Source organism: Nicotiana attenuata, chromosome 2 (genome assembly GCF_001879085.1).
Source record: "Nicotiana attenuata strain UT chromosome 2, NIATTr2, whole genome shotgun sequence".
NCBI classification, from domain to species: Eukaryota; Viridiplantae; Streptophyta; class Magnoliopsida; order Solanales; family Solanaceae; genus Nicotiana; species Nicotiana attenuata.
The window spans coordinates 25638491-25658762 of NC_031990.1; the positions used below are offsets into that span (position 1 = coordinate 25638491).

The following is a 20272-nucleotide window of genomic DNA, read 5'->3' on the forward strand; positions in this document are numbered from 1 at the left end:
TCTCACTGAATAACTCAGTAAGATACCCTTGTTTTAACAAATGATCAACTTCACCTTGCAGAAACCTGCAATCTGCTGTTTTATGCCCGTGATCGTTATGAAATTCGCACCAATGATCAGGTTTCGTCTATTCGGATTCGATCGCATTTCCTTTGGCCATCGTACCTTATCTCCCATGCTTCTTAAAACAACCACGAGTTCAGAGGTGCTTACGTTGAAGTTGTAACCACCGAACCTTGCCTTTAGACTTCCATCATCGTCTCGTGACCCGCGTGTGTTCCGGTCATTTTCGAACCTCGATGAGCAGCCTGACTCCTTGTTTCTAGATTTGTGATCGTACCTTTGATTATCTTGCCTTGATCGTGAGTCTTTCCCCGCAGGTCCCATGTATGGCTCGTACCTGTTTTTACCGGATCTCTTTTCATTTTCCACACGCCTTGAGCTTACCTTTTCTTCTGTTTTATGTCGTAAAATAATGTCTTCTTTAATCCTCATCTTTGTACTGTATCTGTTGTAGACATCATTCCACGTTGTTGCTGGGAATTCTCGAAGGCTTTCTTTGAGTCGCCTCGTGGCTTCTGAACTCTTCTCATTCAAATTACTAGCAAATGCTATGGCTGCCCAATTGTCAGGTACTCGTGGCAGCGTCATTCTTTCCCGTTGAAATCTATCTACGAACTCTCTAAGCAACTCTGAGTCTCCTTGCTTGATTTTGAAGATGTCTTCCATTCGCTTTTCAACTTTTTGAGCTCCCGAGTGTGCTTTGATAAATAAATCTGCAAGCTCAGCAAACGAATTTATAGAATTTTCAGGTAAAAGAGAATACCATGTTAAGGCCCCTTTAGTGAGTGTTTCACCGAATTTCTTGACCAAGACCGACTCAATCTCTTGCTTAGTCAAATCATTGCCCTTGACACCTGTTGTGAATGTAGTAACGTGATCTCGTGGATCTGATGTACCATCATACTTTGGAATATCAGGCATCTTAAACTTCTTTGGAATTGGGAGGGGAGCAGCACTTGGCTTCCATGGTTGTTGGGAATATTTATCTATATCTACTCCCTTGATCACGGGCGGTACTCCAGGTATTTGTTCTATGCGTTCATTTTGCTCCTTAAGCTGTTTCTGCAAGGTTAGTACTAGATTTTGTAAATCAGAATTAACTGGATTACCTGGGTCTTCCTCTTGTGTTTCACTAGGGGTTCCACCACTACCTGAATTAATCAACCCAGAACGAGGATTCTCCAAAGTATTGTTGTTTGGAGTAGATGTGGGTGGAGCAACAGGTTATTGGCTAACAAAATCCTGAAGAGCTTTATTGACTTGAGAGGCAATAAGTTTTTGCAAAGCCTCATTCATGGTTTCGACATTTTCAAATTGAGCTTGTCCATCTGTGTGAGATCCATCGGGAGTGCCTTCACGAGACCGTCGTGGGGAACCTCGTGGAGAGCCTCGTGGAGAGTCTCCCTGAAATTGCTGGATTGTTTGAATTTCTGGGTTCCCTTGAGTGTTGTCATTGTTGTTTGACATGATTGATGCAATCAAGAAAATCAAATTGAAATATAATTGATTATCAGATTTCCGGTAACGGAACCAATTTGTTTAACCAAAAAATAGATTTTTAGTCAAAGCTAGAAATTAGAAGAATCGGGTTACTGATAATCGAAAAAGTAAATAAAGAAAGAAATTTTAGAATAGCCAAGTAAGGAAGCTGGTAAATCAAAGTATATTCCAATAGTCACCTCTCCCTACAATTGTTTGTTTCTTCCCTTTTTATAGTTCTTTTGGGAAACGAGTCTTACCTTTGTCATAATAATGTTATTATGGGCAATTAATGACTTTAAATGTTACGTTATACAATCATATACATTAAATACATATTTTCTAACGTCTCCAATAATTAATACTCATTAAATGCTGTATCTGGGCTCCTTTTTGCTGTCAGATTCATTCCTTTGATTCTTCACTATCTTTGAGGTTTAAATGTCTTGAAGAGGTGCGAGCGTTGAATTACTTGTATGACTGCCGCACCCCCTCCATTTAATTTACTCGTATCTATTGTTGCTCGTATCTGTTAACCAGCCTTATTTCTTTGACTGTTTGACCAGTATATATGTCATGACACGTCGCCATATACATAAATATAATTTTCCCCAATACAACAGTGACTTTCTTCAATTTAAGGCAAGTACTATATAAGCAAATTGCATGGTCCTGTATGGATTTAAGTTCAAACTGTTAGCTGATTCCGTAGAATAAAAAATTATTGACGAAGTCAAGATGCCTCGATGCATTTCCATATTTATCTTGCAATGATTAAACCCCCAAGAAAATGGCGGTTTACAAAGGCTGTACATTTCAAAGTCAAGATGCAGCTGCCTGGTAGTTGAAAGTTACACTTCAGAAGGCACAATATATAAAACAAGTAATCTATGTCATTCATAAAATCACCAAAGTTGTTGGACCCACATATATGATACAAAAACATTTTTAAGTCTGTAAAACTGAAATGAGTGGAAACTTCGGAACCAGATATAGGAATTTGGAACATACCAAAGAGAAGAATTGGAATTGGGAGAGATATCAGGCTCCTAATAACCATGGCCACTGCCATCACATTGCAAAAGAGACGAAAATCATATTGGAATTTACAGAGGCACAAATTCTCGTCAAGTAGAATCATCTGCTTTTACATTCACTAAGCTCAAGCCTGTACAAATAATCTTCTAGAAAATAACCATATAAAAGAATCAGGAGTAAAATTTGAAACTGAAGGACTTCTCTACATCACTCTCAGCACTAATTACGTCGCTAAGGGGCCATCTTCTAGCTTATGTTTGACGCTTGCACTGCGTTGGGAAGAACTTCGAGTGTGAGTCCTCACCATTTTTCTGCCCGTAATACCTTCATCCCTAATCAGTACAAGGGAAGATTCCCCATGGATCACCCATATCAGCAGCAGATAGGTTATGACACCTGGTGTTCAGTTTCGAGACTTGAGATTACCCTCGAAACATTTCCATTAATACTATAAAAACTTCAGACCACATATCATTAACTGCTGTCACACTAGCATCTTAAATACTTTATTAATGAAGAAGAGATATATAAGTGGATATATTAAACAGCAAAAAGAAATTGTGGATTCCACTTAATATATATTTACACTAACTTAAAACATAGATGAGTAAAGAGGCAAGGCTGACATCTCATTTCAGTTTAAATTACAGAAAGAATCTGGTAAAGCTATAACAATGAAAATCAAGCCAGAGAGAGGGCAATGTTAAAGGGGGTGGTAAAAAAAGTGCGTCATATGCACGTCATAGTTATTTATCCTATGTGGGCATGTAAGAACCAATTTGTCCTAAATGCTCACAAGTGCAGAAGTTCATTTTTCATATTACGGATAGTCTCCGGGCTAATAAAGTACGTGTAATACAATTTAACATGCAATTGTCTTGGGACTTCCTATGACAATTATGCAGAGCACTGAGATGAAAAACTAAGATCATCATTTCTTTCAATTAACAAATGAGTCCACCATAACATCAGTAAACAAAACTTTTAAGTGTACCCAAAAGTATAATGTTTTCAGCTGTCAAACAGTTGTGCAACTATATGCATGACAAATTACCTCTGAACAGAATTTGATGTCAAAGGAAAAGGGTAAACAGAAAGTAACAGAAATTACCTTTTGTAGGTAGAGGACAGATTAATATTTCTCCTCGAATGCTGTTCCAGTTGTGCATATAGGGATGCCAAAATTGGATGGCTACCGAAAGCGAGCATCACCAAGATCTACTCTCAGAAGAGCAGCCATGCGGTACAGTATGTTCGTAAGCGAATAAATAAAATATAACTGAAGCCAAATATATTATTTAGCCAAAGCCAGAAATCAAACGTTTATATGCTTTTTTGTCCGGTTTAAGCCCCAATTTCAACATCTCATCATGTAATCTCATTGCTTTTCTAAATTCCTTCTCGTGACATAGCCCTCTAATCATTATTGAAAAACTTTCACTGCTTAACATGTCATGAGTTCTCATGTAATCGAAGATCCTTATAGCTTCTTCACACCGTCTTGATTTAAACAGCCTGTCGAGCAGTATACCATAGGTCTCTACATGTAAAGCAACACCAAGTCTCTCTAGTTCAGTATGTAAAGAAATGGCAGAATCAATCCTTCTGCTAAAGCAATAGTGCCGCACCAAAGAGCTACAACTAAAAGATTCGAGCTGAAGTCCTCTCTGAAGAATAACATTCAGAAGCTCCTCAGCTTCTTTCCACTTACGCATTTCACACTGAGAAACAATAAATTTAGACACTTGAGATATGGGAGGAGTGAATCCTCTTCCTATTAAATCCTTCAACAAACTGCTAACTTCCTCTGATGGATTTTCATTGCATAGGACACTCATGAAGGCACTATAGCATTTCTCACTGACAAAAAATTTCCTCTCAAGTATAATGTTGTACATCGAAATAGCATCTTCAACTCTACCTTCCTTGGAAAGTGCCCTCAGCATAGAGCCATAAGTGTTATCTTGCAGTTCAATTCTTTTTTCAGAAGCTTCCCTGAAAAATAATTCAGCTGCATATGTCTTTCCCAAATCAGACAGCTTCTGAATTACAGAATTGTAATCGGCCGGCACAACTTTTGGAAAATGTCCTTTCTCCACCATGGAACTCATCACTGAGTCAATTACTTTGGCATTTTGATATTTGCAAGCACCATCAAGAATTGAGCTAAAAGTACTAAAGGTAGGATCAATAGAATTCCTATACATATCATTTAAATATCCAAATGCAGCTTCAAAATCCCCTCTTTTGGAGTAACAGTCTATAAGTATAGTATACATAACAGGACTACATAAACCCTTGTCTATAATAGGAACAATTTTCTCAAATTTCCCATCTTTACAGAGCATCTGAGCAATTAAGGAACAAGTAAGCACATTCTCCTGAACCCCATTCCTAATTATAGAACCATAATAACACCAAGCCAGTCTTAACTCATTCTTTCTATACAGCAAACTAAGCAATGTATTGCAACTATCAATAGATACAAAATAACCATATTCTCTAGCTTTTCTACAAACCTGAAGAGCTTCAAAGAACAAACCTTTATTGCAATAACAATCAAGAACTGAGCTCAAGACTGAAACCTGAATGTGAAAGTCAGCAGCTTTGAATGACTGAATCAAGAAATGGACAATTTGGGTTGGTGGGTATGTTTGAATGAGAGAATCCAGTATGGGCTTTGCGGGTTTGGATAGTCCGGACCCGAGAAGTACATGTACAAGTGTACAAAGAACTTTGGCATCAGGTTGGAACCCAAGATTGTTCTTTGCATAATGGAAGAAATGTAGAGAGACCTGTGGGTTGGTTTTTTGGGTTTTATGGAGGATTTGAAGGAAGAGAGATTGAGTTAACTGTGAGGAAGAAAGTTTGAGGTTCTTGAGAAGTGAAGGCCAGTGGTTTTTTTGTCTTTGTAAGAGAATAGAGGAAATTTGGGAAACTAATTGGGTTTGTTTGAATTGGTTTCTCCAATCTTGGGACTTTGGTGTTGTTGTTACAGTGATTGTTGTTGGGAGCGATTTCTTGAAGAGAAAGAGGGCTCTAGTGGCAATGGTCATTTGAGTTATGGTGCAAAGAGAATTGGTTCAATTGGGAAGAGAATTGCAGAGTGTCTGTGGGGAAAAATGGGGGCAGATTCGTAATAGGTGGCTATTTTGGTAAAAGCTCACCAAGGAGCCCAATTTCTATGAACATTTTATTTTAAAGAAAAATTGGCATCCTATAACAACACATAACAGAAATTGATAAATTTTTAGCCATATATTAGGTTTGTCAAAGATAGCCCCAAACAATTGGCATTATATAGCCAAATCTTAAAAAAACTACTCTCTTTTATATTCTCTCTCAAAAAAAACTACACGCTTATTTTGGCTCCCCTCCCCCTTTCTCTCCTTGTATTTTCTTCTTCTATCTCTTCTCTTTTGCTCTCATAGTTTAGCAAAAATTCTTGCAAATTTGCAAAAAAAAAAAATCAGTGGGATGAAAAGGTAAGGTCTCACATTAGAGAAAATCAGAAGCAAAAACTAAGAGAGAAAAAATATATTTCAACTTTATTTTCTTCTCACTTTTTTTTTTGATTGGATTGGTTGAAAATACCTAAACGAGACTATATACAAAATTTGAGCAAGATTAGCAAAAACTAAGAGAGAAAAAATATATTTCAACTTTGTTTTCTTCTCTCTTCCTTTTTTTGGTTGGATTGAATGAGTGGGTGTGATTGAAATTGGTTGAAAATACCTAAACGAGGATATATACATAATTTGAGTAAGATTAGAAGTGATTTGGACTAGTTTCAGTTAAAAATCAGACCTAAAAATCCAACTATGACATGTGTATATCACGTTGTATATCGTGTACATCAATGTATATCACACACAAGTTTTTTAAGGATGTATGTGTATATCACTTTGTATATTGTGTATACAACATAATTTTTTTATGAACGCCCGTGTATATCACATTGTATATCGTATATATAATACAAATTTTCATGGATATACACAGATACACATAATATACATGAGATATCACTGATGTACAAAGAGATATACACGGGTTACAATAGGGGATACACATGTGGAGTCGTCTTGAACTTGAGTTTTTAATCTGAAATGTGTTATACAAAGACGAAAAATAAAATTTTAATATTTTTTTATATACACATTATTATTATGTTATACAATGTGATATATAAATAATATAATTATTAATTATTGATCAAAAAAGGAAAATAAATTTTTGATATAGCATGTTTAAGCAATTTCTAAAATATAAAAATAATAAATATAATTGTGGGAGTAAATAATATTTTGGTATACAAAGAAAATTAATTTTTGATATACACAAAGAATAAAAATAAATTTATGATATCTATTTTGGTATACACATGTCCGATATTCTATACACTGTGTTATACAAATAATATAATATTTTTATTGTGATATACATTGCTATAAAGGCAGCAATAACTATATATATATAATTTTATATTATTGATATACGAAGAATAATATTATTTATATACAAAGAATGAAAATAAAATTTTAATATACATGTCGATATAGAAAAAGAAGAAAAAAAAAGTTGTGTTATACATATTATTATTGTGATATATATTTATTGGCTATTTGATGCCAATATCTATAACTAGGGCTATTTTCTACCAATTATATGGGTATGTTGTTATACCATGCCAAAACCCCCATTTTAAACCAGATTCGCGATTCGAATTTTTCGTAAGGCCCAAAAAAGAGGGTTCCCGAAAATTTTGGGAGAAATCCAAAAATAACCGAATTTACAAGTGGTCGTTCAAAAATAGCCTAGTTTCAAAGTAATCGAAATTTAGCCACTTTTCATGTAAAGATAAATATGAGCGAAAACACTATTCAAAACCCGGAAAATACGCCAGTATATTATGCTAGAGTTCCAGCATAAGTATACTTGAACTCCAGCATATTATACTGGAGTTCCAGGATAAGTATGCTGGAACTCCAGCATAATATGATGGAGTTCCAGCATAAGAACACTAGAACTCCAGCATAATATACTGGAGTTCCAGCAAAGTATACCGGTCCAGTATAATATGCTGGAAGTTCATACACAAGTGCTCGAATCTCCAGTATATTATGCTGGAACTTTTCGTGTGTTGGAGTTCCAGCATAATATGCTGGAAGTTCATACACAGGTGCACCGAACTCCAGTATATTATGCTGGACCGGTCTCTGTTGCAGCAAATATGGCTATTTTCATTGACTTGGTAAACGTTGGCTATTTTTGAATGACCAGTCCGAAAACTGGCTAGACCGTGCTATTTTTACGAAAGTTTTTAGCACGTGAGTCGCCAATGAATCCATGTGAGTGCACAATCTACTTGCTTAAATGGACTCACGTTACAATATTTAATTGGATTTTTTTCTTTCTATACAATATTTGAAGCTTATTCTAGGGGTGGGCATCAGTCGGTTCGGTTCAGTTAAGAATATTGTTGGTTTAGCATATCGGTTATCGATTTATAAATTTGATAAACCGATAACCGAGCAGATAAGATATCGGTTATCGAGTATCGGTTAATCGGTTATCGATCTTTATCGGTTCGGTTATCGGTTTACCTGATAAGATAACTCAAACTAGAGTTAAGCAAAAAAAAGAAGACAATTCACTCGAGTTAAGCCAAAAAGAGAAGAATTCACATATACTATACTACCAATTTCTGCGTTCTGTCCAGTGGACACAACTGGAATAGTACTAATTTTTCAACAACAGTTGTCAAAATACATTAATAATAATAATAATAATAATAATAATAATAATAATAATAATAATAATAATAATAATAATACAAAGTAGTAGCAATTTCACCTTAAAATTAACAAGTCCAAACATATAGTACTAACAGTTCAAATTCAAGTTAACAAGACAAACTACTCAATCCTTATAGGCTTCACCAAAAAATCAGTGGATAAATACTTATCAAACTGCAGCAATTCCCAAAAATGTTCCAAGCCATTAGCTGCCTCCTCCGATATGATAACAATAATAGTTGATTTAGAATTTTTATTTCACATAATACCTGCACTTCCACAAGCGTTGAAGCCCTCAAACAGTCCAAGATAAACTAGATGTTGTTTGTCAAATGCCTAACCTAAAAAAGAAACCATAGAGCAATCCCTATTGGAAGATGAATTTTGTTATAGAAATTAAAAGCCTAATCTATAAGACTAAAGACTTACGCTTGGAGTAACTAGATAAGGCCTATGAAGAACGAAGACGAAACAACTCAAGAGTGCGGCTGAGAAAGAATAGGAGAGACTAAACTGAAACCCTAGCATATGTATTTACTTAAGAGTAAAGTCGTAATTTTATTAATTCTTATTGGGTTATCGGTTAACCCATTAACAAAATTGGCAAACCGAGGCCTGAGCTGATAACCCAATAGTGAAAAAATCTAAACCGTTACCGAACTGTCAGCCCAATAACCCAATACCGATAATCCAATAAACAATTAATGGTTCAGCGATTTTACCCGATATATGCCTAGCCCTAGCTTATTCACCAAAATTGTCTTAATGTTGTATATTATCCGTCCTAAACAAGGATTACTTAGAAATTATATACAATCCAGCATTAGTGCTTTAAATTAGGGAATTTAGTTATATCATTTTCCTATTTTCTCTCCACTCCTCTTTCAATAAGAAGGACAACGGCTCCTCTTTCAACACTAAGGTAGAATGTTGATATTTCTTTAACTTTGACGATATGTTAGGATATAAAAATGAATTGTGTGTTGGACTTTAAAGGCATTGGGCTTCAAAGACTTTAAGCATTGGGCTTTAAAGTCTAAGAGTGTGAATTGGAAATGGTGGGAAATAAAATGGAGGGAAATAAAAATTTGAATAAAGTGAGCTTTTGACTTGCACTTTGTCCCTCATTGGTGAGGGACAACTACATTTGTATGCTTATATATAGAATCACTTCTTAAAGCTCTTAAAAGGAGTTGAAGAGAATGAACCCTCGCGCCGTCGTCGTCGCTCTCTCGGCTCGGCTTCGGATTTGGATTTGGATTTGTCAAATGATCGATCGATAAGATTATTTTTGGACAAAATTTATTTAATTAATTATTTAATAATTAATTAAATGCCAGATCACTGCTGAAGATTCAGAAGGATAGTCTGGCTGCGGTCCTGGCATAACCGCGGTAGGACCGCGCCAGAACACTGCTGCAGATTCAGAAGGCTAGTTTGGCCGCGGTCCTAGCGTAACCGCGGCAAGACGCGTAAACTTCTGAACAGACACCTTTTCCAGAACAAACATCACACCTCTTCCAATAATTGCCTATAAATTCTTAGGCATGGCTTCGTTTTTAACACACCAAAAACATTACAGAACTTCTTTCTTTCTGAAAATACTGCATTCTAATTCGCAGTCTCTCTCTCTCAAATTTGTAAGTGTGATTTTGCTCCGTTCTTTGAGTTCGTTGGTATCCTGCAGTTTGTATTGCCACTGTTGCAGGAAGGTTTATTCCGTTTCATCCTGGGAGGATTTAATCCATTACCTTGGCAACTTGTGAGGGGGTTAAAATTCCTTAAGGACGCACAAACAAATTGTAGACTCGGAATATTTATTCTTTACTGTTTTCCAGTTTCTTTTATTCTTCTAACAGTTTTCTGATTTTGTGTTTTAACACCGTAGCGAACAACAAGCTTAAGGAATTTTATCTAACGTTTCTGTGTTGAAATATATATTATAAACTGTTATCTATAATTTGTATACTGGTTTGAGACTAAAGCCTTCGTGCTTTCTACTCCAATAATTGTTCTGTCCGGTTTAAAGTATATCAAAACTTTACCGGAATANTTTACATTAAGAACGTTCCAAGTCATATAGTCATTGTTTGCTTATATGTTGATGATATGCTAATAATGAGCAAAGACATTGCCAACATTCAAGCTACTAAGCGTATGCTTGCTCGTAAGTTTGATATGAAAGACTTAGGAGTTGCCAATGTAATTCTAGGAATTAAAATCGAGAGGACTCCTCAGGTCTAGCTTTGTCTCAATCACATTACGTGAAAATGGTACTTGAAAAATTCAAACACTTGGAATTTAGAAGTGCAAGAACTCCAATTGACTTAAATCATCATCTCATAAAGAATAAAGGTGAAAGTACGTCTCAATTGGAGTATGCTCGTGTGTTGGGAAGCTTAATGTACATCATGAACTGTACACGACCTGATATAGCTTGTGCGATAAGTAAACTTAGTCGATTCACAAGTAATCCCAACAAACATCACTAGGTAGCAATGAAACGAGTTCTGGGATATTTGGAATATACCCAAGACTACGCTTTCCACTACAATAAATATCCTGCGGTTATCGACGGATATAGTGATGCAAATTTGATAACCGGCTCAACAGAAACAAAGTCCACAAGTGGATATGTTTTTACTGTTGGTGGAGGAGCAGTATCTTGGAAATCTTCCAAACAGACGTGCATTGCTCGCTCTACAATGGAATCAGAGTTTATAGCTTTGGATAAAGCCGGTGAAGAAGCTGAATGGCTTCGAAATTTCTTAGAAGACATTCCGTTCTGGCCAAAACCTTTGGCTCCTATTTGCATACATTGCGATAGTGAGGCTGCAATAGGACGGGCAGGGAGCGTTATGTATAACGGAAAGTCTCGTCATATACGACGAAGACATAACACCGTTAGACAACTACTTTCTAGTGGAATTATCACTATTGATTATGTAAGATCAAAGGATAATGTTGCGGATCCGCTTACAAAAGGCTTAACTAGAGAGGGAGTTGAGAAATCATCTAAGGGAATGGGACTATGGCCGAGGACAAGTCAACATGGCGGTAACTCTACCTAGAATTTTGGATGTTCCGAGATCTAGGTTCAAGGAGCTCAAACAAAGTTGTGATTGACCGGTTCAACATTGTCAAAGTAAAATCTTTGGTCCCTTTTCGTGATGAAGACAATGTTCAGTAACAAGGATAGAACTTTACACGTTCTTTAATGATTACCTAAGTTTGATGTGGTATTTAAAAAATAGTGTCAATCTAAAGGATTACACGTTTAGGAATCACCTATGTAAGTGTGAAGTGGAAGCCGCTTCAATGAGAATTCTGTAAGGCCAATTCTCTACGCACTTATGAAACCAGGCGGTGTTCATGGCTGAAACGAACACAACAATGAGAACCAAAAGACGGTTAAGGGTTGGTTGTGTGACATATGGTTGTCTAGGTATACACTAAAGTTCGACTGTTCAAAGATATCAAATCTATCGATTGACCGAGTATATCCGACATATGTTCACTACGGAAAGTTCAAAGGGAAACCTACTTATCCAGATGCGATTGATCCTTACTTGCAAATCACACAGCTTTCATCTATGATCATTCTTGTTACAGCCATTCCCATTCATGTGGGGGATTGTTGGACTTTAAAGGCATTGGGCTTCAAAGACTTTAAGCATTGGGCTTTAAAGTCTAAGAGTGTGAATTGAAAATGGTGGGAAATAAAATGGAGGGAAATGAAAATTTGAATAAAGTGAGCTTTTGACTTGCACTTTGTCCCTCATTGGTGAGGGATAACTACATTTGTGTGCTTATATATAGAATCACTTCTTAAAGCTCTTAAAAGGAGTTGAAGAGAATGAACCCTCGCGCCGTCGTCGCTCGCTCGCTCGGCTCGGCTTCGGCTTTAGATTTGGATCGATCGATAAGATTGTGTTTGGACAAAATTTTTAATTAATTATTTAATAATTAATTAAATGCCGGATCACTGCTAAAGATTCAGAAGGATGCGCCAGAACACTGCTGCAGATTCAGAAGGCTAGTTTGGCCGCGGTCCTGGCGTAACCGCGGCAGGACTCCTAAACTTCTGAACAAACACCTTTTCCAGAACAAACATCACACCTCTTCCAATAATTGCCTATAAATTCTGAGGCATGGCTTCGTTTTTAACACACCAAAAATATTACAGAACTTCCTTCTTTCTGAAAATACTGCATTCCAATTCGCAGTCTCTCTCTCTCAAATTCGTAAGTGTGATTTTGTGTTTCTTTTATTCTTCTAACAGTTTTCTGATTTTGTGTTTTAACACAGTAGCGAACAACATTGTGTTATTATGTTTGGGCTGTGAGAAAATCTTTTGACGTTTATAATAACTGGTCATCAACTAATAATTCTTCTTTTTTCAGAGAGATTTACCAATTCAAATAGTCCATCCGACTTTGAATTTACTCGTAAAATCCAAGCAGTTTTCAAATGTTAGCATCGTTGGATGAATAACTCGACGAAAGTTATTGAGTTGGGTGGTGGAGGGACCTTAAGAGTTGGGTTTTTGAAAGCTTTCTCTTCTAGGGCAAGTTTTTATGTTTTGGGGCTGTGGGGGACGAAATAGGGCTAAAAAATGACTTCCCAAGTCATCCACCGCATCCCGGTTGGCGCGATCGCGGTACCGACCGCGGTAAATCTCTGGAACACTGCCTCGCCACCGCGGTCGCGGTAAAACGCGGCGGACCGCGGTGGTTGCATACCTTTCTGTAAAATGGGCATAACTTTTTGTACAGAGCTCCATTTGGACTCCACAATATATCGTTGGAAAGCTCTTTCAAAGGCCTACAACTTTCATGCTTTGTGTTTTCCCAAATTCCTTACACATGTTCATTAAACCCTGCTGGAAGACGGACCTTCTGCAAACTTAGTCTATTTTGTCAAATCTTATGCACCTCACTCTCCGTCTTGATTCCAAAACAACTATTTTCACCCATAATCATCCCGATGAGACTTCACATGTACTAAAATATCAAATTAATACCCATTTAATATATCCACACCTAGTCCGAATGTACGAGATGTTACAATATTATCCGTCCTAAACAAGGATTACTTAGAATTTATATACAATCCATCATTAATTAGTGCTTTAAATTAGAGAATTTAGTTATATCATTTTCCTGTTTTATCTCCACTCCTCTTTCAATAATAAGGACAACGGCTCCTCTTTCAACACTAAGGTAGAATGTTGATATTTCTTTAACTTTGACGATATGTTAGGATATAAAAATGAATTGTGTTATTATGTTTGGGCTGTGAGAAAATCTTTTGACGTTTATAATAATTGGTCATCAACTAATAATTCTTCTTTTTTCAGAGAGATTTACCAATTCAAATAGTCCATCCGACTTTGAATTTACTCGTAAAATCCAAGCAGTTTTCAAATGTCAGCATCGTTGGATGAATAACTCGACGAAAGATGATAACATCAAGGCGAATACACTTTGATTTTGATAAATACATTACCGAAAAGTTGATCACATCAAAATGAAACACTTTGATTTGATAAATGCATCACTGGATAAACTTTTGAGTTTGATAAATACAGTGCTTTAAATGGATGAACAAATTACCTTTTGGGCCTCGGATAACCATTGCATCTTTAATCTAATCGACTCTATATATAACTTAGTGGTTCATTAGATCATCTAATGCTTTTATATCCCCGTAACCTAATACTCCAGTAGGTTTCAAGGTTTCAATACACAACTTAATTGATGCAACGTGTTTCTATGGAAATTTAATGGTGTTATTATATTTCTTCTCATCCCCTATCTATGAATGGTTTCTTTTTCCAAAAATAAAAAAATAAAAATAAAAAAATACAAAACCCTGCTCATCCAACAAACTGACTGCTCTTCCATTTTTATCTTTAGCTTTAACTAGGTATCTGTTTTGCTTTTGGCAAAGAGCATTTAGTTGAAATAAATCCATTGCTTTGCTTCACCTCGTTTCCGATTCCATCACAGCAGAGAGGTTGTCAATTTCCTCAACATACAAATTAAAAATAAATTTCGTACAAATTTAATGTAAATTTAAATATCTACAACAGCATACATACTAAAAACAAATTTCATACAACTAAATATATAGTATTCAACTTATTTACAACTTATCTACAACTTTCATATATCCTTTCTACCTAGTTAAAATACAAGTACGACATCATACAACTTAAATACAATTTTTATAAATTTTATGCAACATGTCTTTTGTATGTATTTTGTATATGACATGTATATATTTTGTAAAAAGTGTGTTCTTCTTCCTCTCTAAAATTCCAATCAAAACTTCATCTCTTAATACAATTTTGATACATATCAATAACTTTATGTAAATAGATAATATATATATATATATATATATATATATATATATATATATATACTACAACAGAATACAATTTACATACAGTTATACTACAGTTTTACTACAATCTCATAAGTATATTGTATGTGTTACGAGTTTCAATCTGAAATTCAGCCAAAATCAAGTCTAATTTTCACCAAAACACCTTCCAAATTAAGATATAAACTCCAAATAATATTCTCAATTGTTTGCAACAACACCCAATCCAAACAAATAATATTTTTTGATAACCCAAATTCGATTTCAAAGGTTCAAAGCTTTTTAATAGCTATCAATGGTGGAGAGTCAAACACCTTCAAAATTTATTGGTTGACAATTTCAATATGAACATGAATTGTGCAACATGAAAGGAAATTGCTAAGTTAAAACAATTGAAATCCATTGATGAACTCCATTAAAACTCTATACAACAAGAAAAACATAAATAAACAGAGAACATCAAATGAAGAAAAATTGGGAAAAAACAGGGAAGGAGAGTAGAGAGACGAATAGAGAAGGAGAGAAAGAGAGAGAGAGAGAGACAGAGAGAGAGTGGGCAACTATAAAAGGATAAGGAAATAACTGATATTCATTATTCACTTCCTAATGTAAAGGGATACTCATTTAAAACTTATCTGTATATAATTGGTAAATTGTATATGACCATGTAATTAAATTAACACTTGAATGAGGATGGTAATAAGGTTTCAAATAGTGTATAGGAAGGTAAAAAACTCTTTAATATAGAATAGATAAAAAATAATATTTCTACCCTATTTATGCAGCACGATAAAATAAAGAAGAGACATAACTCACACAAAACGATGGGAGAAATTCAAAAATAGCCAGATTTACAAGTGGTCATTCAAAAATAGCCACAGTTATAAAAGTAATCGAAATTTAGCCACTTTTTATTTAAAGATAAATCTGAACGAAAACACTGTTCAAAATCCGAAAAAATACTCCAATATAATATACTGGAGTTTTGAGCACCGGTGCTGAAATCTCTAGTATATTATACTGGAACTTTCCACGTGTTGGAGTTCCAGCATAATATGCTGGAAGTTAATACACAAGTGCACCGATCTCCAGTATATTATGCTGGAACTTTCCGTGTTTCAGCAAAATAGTGACTATTTTTTAATGACTTTGCAAATGCCGGCTATTTTTGAATGACCAGTCCAAAAACTGGCTAGCCCGTGCTATTTTTACAAAAACCATCGGTAGAGCTAGAAGAGTAAGGCCCAATGGCCCATGGCTCTTACATCTTGAGAGAAATATAAAGTTTAGTTTACAAACCTTCATCCCTCTTTCCCAGCAAGCAGCAACCTGCACTCAGCTCTTATTCCCATGATAGAATTCACTCTTTAGCTAAACAATGTAAATTTTAGTTTATAGTAATCTTTAATCATTGAGATTCAGCACAATTAAGTCAAATTAAGATACATTAATATAATTTACACGAATCAAGCTTTATTACCCCCTTGAATTAAGGTTACTGACCCATTCTTCTGAAAATTGCTTTCTTCCAACTTTGTCGGTCTTTGGGGTTTGTGTAATATTGGAAACAATCCCTAAATGTGCCCTTAAAAAATTGTAACTACACCTTTAAATTTTATTACTAGTTATTTTTTACTTGAAGAAGCAGATTTTATTTGCCAGCTCTTTTTTTTAAGCTAATCTTACTCTGTTAATTAGAATAAGCAAGTTGGGATGCTCCATTTAGTTTCTTGCTCATTTAACTGTAATTGTATATAATTAATTTAAGGCATTAATAATAAATTCGACCACTCCTCTCACGTTGGGGTGAGTAAGCAACTTGAATAATGTCATAAGAAATTTACGTGACAGAGAAAATACTTCCAATTTTCAATAATGACAAAACACCACGACAGTGAGCTTACAAGTTACAGGCATGAGGTTAAAAAGGTTAAGATGAAAGATCCAATCAATGTTGAGGAAATTGTTAATAGAGAAATTCCATATGTGCTTTCTATTTTTTGCGACAGGATACTTTTTGGTGAATTCTTAAAATTAGATTGCATTAATTTTGATAAAAATTTAATGCTTTTATTTACTTTACGGATTATTAACAATATGACTAAAGTATTTATTTTGAGCGGACGCATGACTTTATCTCTTTGAGGAGAGATGAACTCTTCTTGACATAAACAAGTTGATATAGTAAAATTATCATGTTATGTATTATTCTATAAAGTAATAGTGTACTTGAAAAATTGGAGGGAGGGAATAGAATTGTTGCTCTTAAACACGAAGTTAATGAGATAATAAGCAGAACCTTGAACAAAGACATACTTGGCATACTAAGATGGTAAAATATCGCTGCATTTATTATTTCTCTGTGGCAATGGGTAATCCCAGCAAACAGCACCTCTCAGCTCTTCTTCCTAAAATTGAATTAACTATGATTTAGTTTCAAAACGTAAAGCTTATACATGGAATTATTGAGATCCACAACAGTAAAGTCAAATGATTACTTTAAGTAGAACAATGTTTTATTAGGCCCATAATTTAAGGTTATATTGCCCCATTCACCTAAGTGATGTTTATTCTTTTGTTAACAAGGAGAAACAGAGTCCAGATTGTCAAATTGAAGAAGTTTTTTAATACGGCCATTCAAAAGAAGCAATATTGCAATATTATTTTTTTATTTTCTGGCAGCAAAAGCAGTTCGTTGGCAGCATGGATACCCTCTCACTTTCATTAAATTGCATGCTTATACGTACTTGCTGGTCTTTCTAGATATGTGTGCTATTGGAGTCAATCCCTAAATTACTCACTTTGAAATTTTAAACATTGAGTAGAGCATTCGTCATCTTTCTTAAATATTTACTAGTACTCCTAGAAGAAAAATACTAATATATTTTGGTCTTCTTTTTTCGCTCAAGTTAGTTTCACTTGTAGAAGTGAGATGTGGGTTTTGGTATGATTAATTAGTTTTGGGGAGATTATTTTCTCAGAAGAAAAAACTATTATCTGTTTGTTTTACGTTTTAGGAAAATGTATTTGGACAACAATTGTAGTACTCATTAGTCTTTCCAGATCTACAACTGCATTGTTTTTGGTTTCTAAAACCCATTTTGGATTGATTTTTCGAAGAGTAATCCATCTTCCAAACTTGATGATTCCCAACTTTTGAAATGTATTTCTAGCACAAACGGGAAAATATCTCAAAAATGATATTTTGAAATAAAATCATTTTTTTCCTATATATACCTCAGCCTTATTTCGTCTCTCGAGGTTAAAAGATAAGAGTAATAAAAAAATTAAAAATGAGCAAGATTCTCATTTCCATTTCTGCCCTTAGGTAACAAAACCGCGTATAATTAATAAAACCTTGTGTTTCCTAAAGGATCCAGCTGAGAAGCCTATCTTTTCTCACTTCTCAATTGTTGCTCCTCTAAGAAGAGCTTCATTCAAAAAAACAATGGAGAAAATTGCCTCTTCAATGGCTGATCTTTTCTTATTTGCAGCACTAATGGCTACCTTTTTTTCATCCTCACATGCTCAACTTATCAAAGGTTCATTTGAAAACACCTTCACTAAAAGCTGTCCTGGTACACATTTCAAGACTTCTCAAGATGGACAGATCTGGTATCTCACCTTAGACCAAGTATCAGGTAATTAAAAAAAAAAACCAAGAATTCTAATGCATTTCATTTCTTACATTCTTTTTTCTTTTCTTAACATTTGAATATTCATGTTTTTGGTATATAGATTGTGGGTTTATTACTAAGCAGAGCTATAGATTTGGTTGGTTTAGCACAAAGTTGAAATTAGTAGGAGGTGACTCTGCTGGTGTTGTGACAGCTTTTTATGTAAGTTCACAAAATCTTTAGCATGAAATGACAAATCAATACATACAAATGGGTGTAATGTAATGGGGATTTTAATTTACATTGGGTGCAGATGTGCTCGGAAGTAGAGGCAGGGCCATTGAGAGATGAGATAGATTTTGAGTTCTTGGGAAACAGAACAGGACAACCTTATCTTATTCAAACCAATGTGTACAATAATGGCAGTGGTGGACGTGAGATGAGGCATCTTCTCTGGTTTGATCCTACTCAGGACTTTCATACCTATTCCATTCTTTGGAACTCTCATCAAATTGTGTAAGTCCCTTTTTCATTTCTAGTTTTTTTTTTTTTTTTTCTCCTTATTTAACATGGTAATGCTCTTAAGATGGTGGGATATTATTTGTCTTGAGCCAACCCCGCACGGTCTCGCACCATTAAGAGATCCCTATACCTTATATGTAGACTCCCAATCTTTTCAGCTACCAATGTGGAACTTTGTTTGTAAAACCAACACTTCAAAAACCACTAGTTCGACTAATTTGGATTTAGGGGCATAGATCCATTAAGACTGGAGTATCTTAATTCTCATGACATCCCTCGGCGGTATATTTTGTTTCACTAATCACATAACAATTCTATGGTAACAATTTTTTTGGAAAATGCTTACTTTAGAACAAATTGATTGATGAGAGAACTATCATTTAAAATTACAATTAACATCAAGAATCTCATGAAAATGGATTTGAATATAACTTGATGGATCTAGAAGATTCAAATAATTGAGCGTAACTGGTTTGAGATTAAGGAGTAGAACTATAGTTGATGATTTGATAAAAAAATTCTTGTAAATGCAGGTTTTTTGTTGATAACGTTCCAATAAGGGTATACAAGAACGCGAATCACACGAACAATTTTTTCCCAGCTGAGAGGCCAATGTACGTGTTTTCTAGCATATGGAATGCAGATAATTGGGCTACTAGAGGAGGGTTGGACAAGATAAACTGGACAAGTGCACCATTTGTAGCAAGTTATAAGGATTTTACTTTAGATGCTTGTCAATGGAAAGATCCTTTTCCTGCTTGTGTTTCCACCACTACACAGCACTGGTGGGATCAGTATAATGCTTGGCACCTATCAAGTAAACAGAAGATTGATTATGCTTGGGTGCAGAGAAACTTTGTAGTTTATGATTATTGCCAGGATAGTGTAAGAAACCGTTATAAGCCTCAAGAGTGTTGGTTAAGTCCATTGGACTAATATTAAAGATAGATAAGATTCTTTTGAGAGAGGAAAATTATTGTATTGTAATCTTGATTTTGAGTGTATATATTGGACTCTCTCCTACTAATATGGGATTGAGCCATAATAGATCGATTGATCAATCAATATTGATATATTGTACTTCATCTATTCAAAAAAAGAATGACAGTACTACTCTTGGAAAGCGAAGGAGTTTTTTGCTATATTCAGAAATGTTTTAATATACAAGGAACTACGCAAAATAACATAGCGTAATTTTTTGAAAGAGTCTATACAGTTGCATAAGAGCATTACCATGTTATATATAACAAATTAGATGCGTTGAGATTCCTACTTTGGATCATGCCATTTTTATAAAGAAGGATAAAGTATTTTGCCAGAAGATCCAAGATGTACTTGTACAGGGGGGAACATGCTAGAGATAGG

General features: G+C 34.9%; 2 protein-coding genes across 4 annotated transcripts; one reads left to right on the forward strand and one right to left on the reverse strand.

Moving 5' to 3' along the window:
- On the reverse strand, positions 2587-5685 carry LOC109205771 (pentatricopeptide repeat-containing protein At4g21170). Of its 3 annotated transcripts, none has more exons than XM_019368533.1 (2): positions 3692-5685; positions 2587-2912 (listed from the first exon to the last, which is right to left on the reverse strand). In XM_019368533.1, exon 1 carries the CDS (start codon positions 5634-5636, stop codon positions 3879-3881), a length of 1758 nt encoding a protein of 585 aa, XP_019224078.1. In that variant the 5' UTR covers positions 5637-5685; the 3' UTR covers positions 2587-2912; positions 3692-3878. The 3 variants fall into 3 exon arrangements, with proteins under 3 accessions (XP_019224078.1, XP_019224066.1, XP_019224073.1); XM_019368521.1 differs by having other exon boundaries at positions 2587-2976; XM_019368528.1 differs by having other exon boundaries at positions 2587-3028.
- On the forward strand, positions 18128-20030 carry LOC109205791 (probable xyloglucan endotransglucosylase/hydrolase protein 8). The gene is made up of 4 exons (XM_019368544.1): positions 18128-18409; positions 18507-18607; positions 18699-18901; positions 19441-20030. The coding sequence occupies exons 1-4, from the start codon at positions 18217-18219 to the stop codon at positions 19841-19843; spliced, it is 900 nt and encodes a 299-aa protein (XP_019224089.1). The 5' UTR covers positions 18128-18216; the 3' UTR covers positions 19844-20030.

Bases quoted from the DNA above. Each gene is read 5' to 3' on its own strand.
- LOC109205771 (XM_019368533.1), bottom strand. From the start codon at position 5,636: ATGACCATTGCCACTAGAGCCCTCTTTCTCTTCAAGAAATCGCTCCCA.
- LOC109205791 (XM_019368544.1), top strand. From the start codon at position 18,217: ATGGAGAAAATTGCCTCTTCAATGGCTGATCTTTTCTTATTTGCAGCA. The intron at 18,410-18,506 runs GTAATTAAAAAA...TTTGGTATATAG, and splicing joins CACCTTAGACCAAGTATCAG to ATTGTGGGTTTATTACTAAG. The intron at 18,608-18,698 runs GTAAGTTCACAA...CATTGGGTGCAG, and splicing joins GTGTTGTGACAGCTTTTTAT to ATGTGCTCGGAAGTAGAGGC.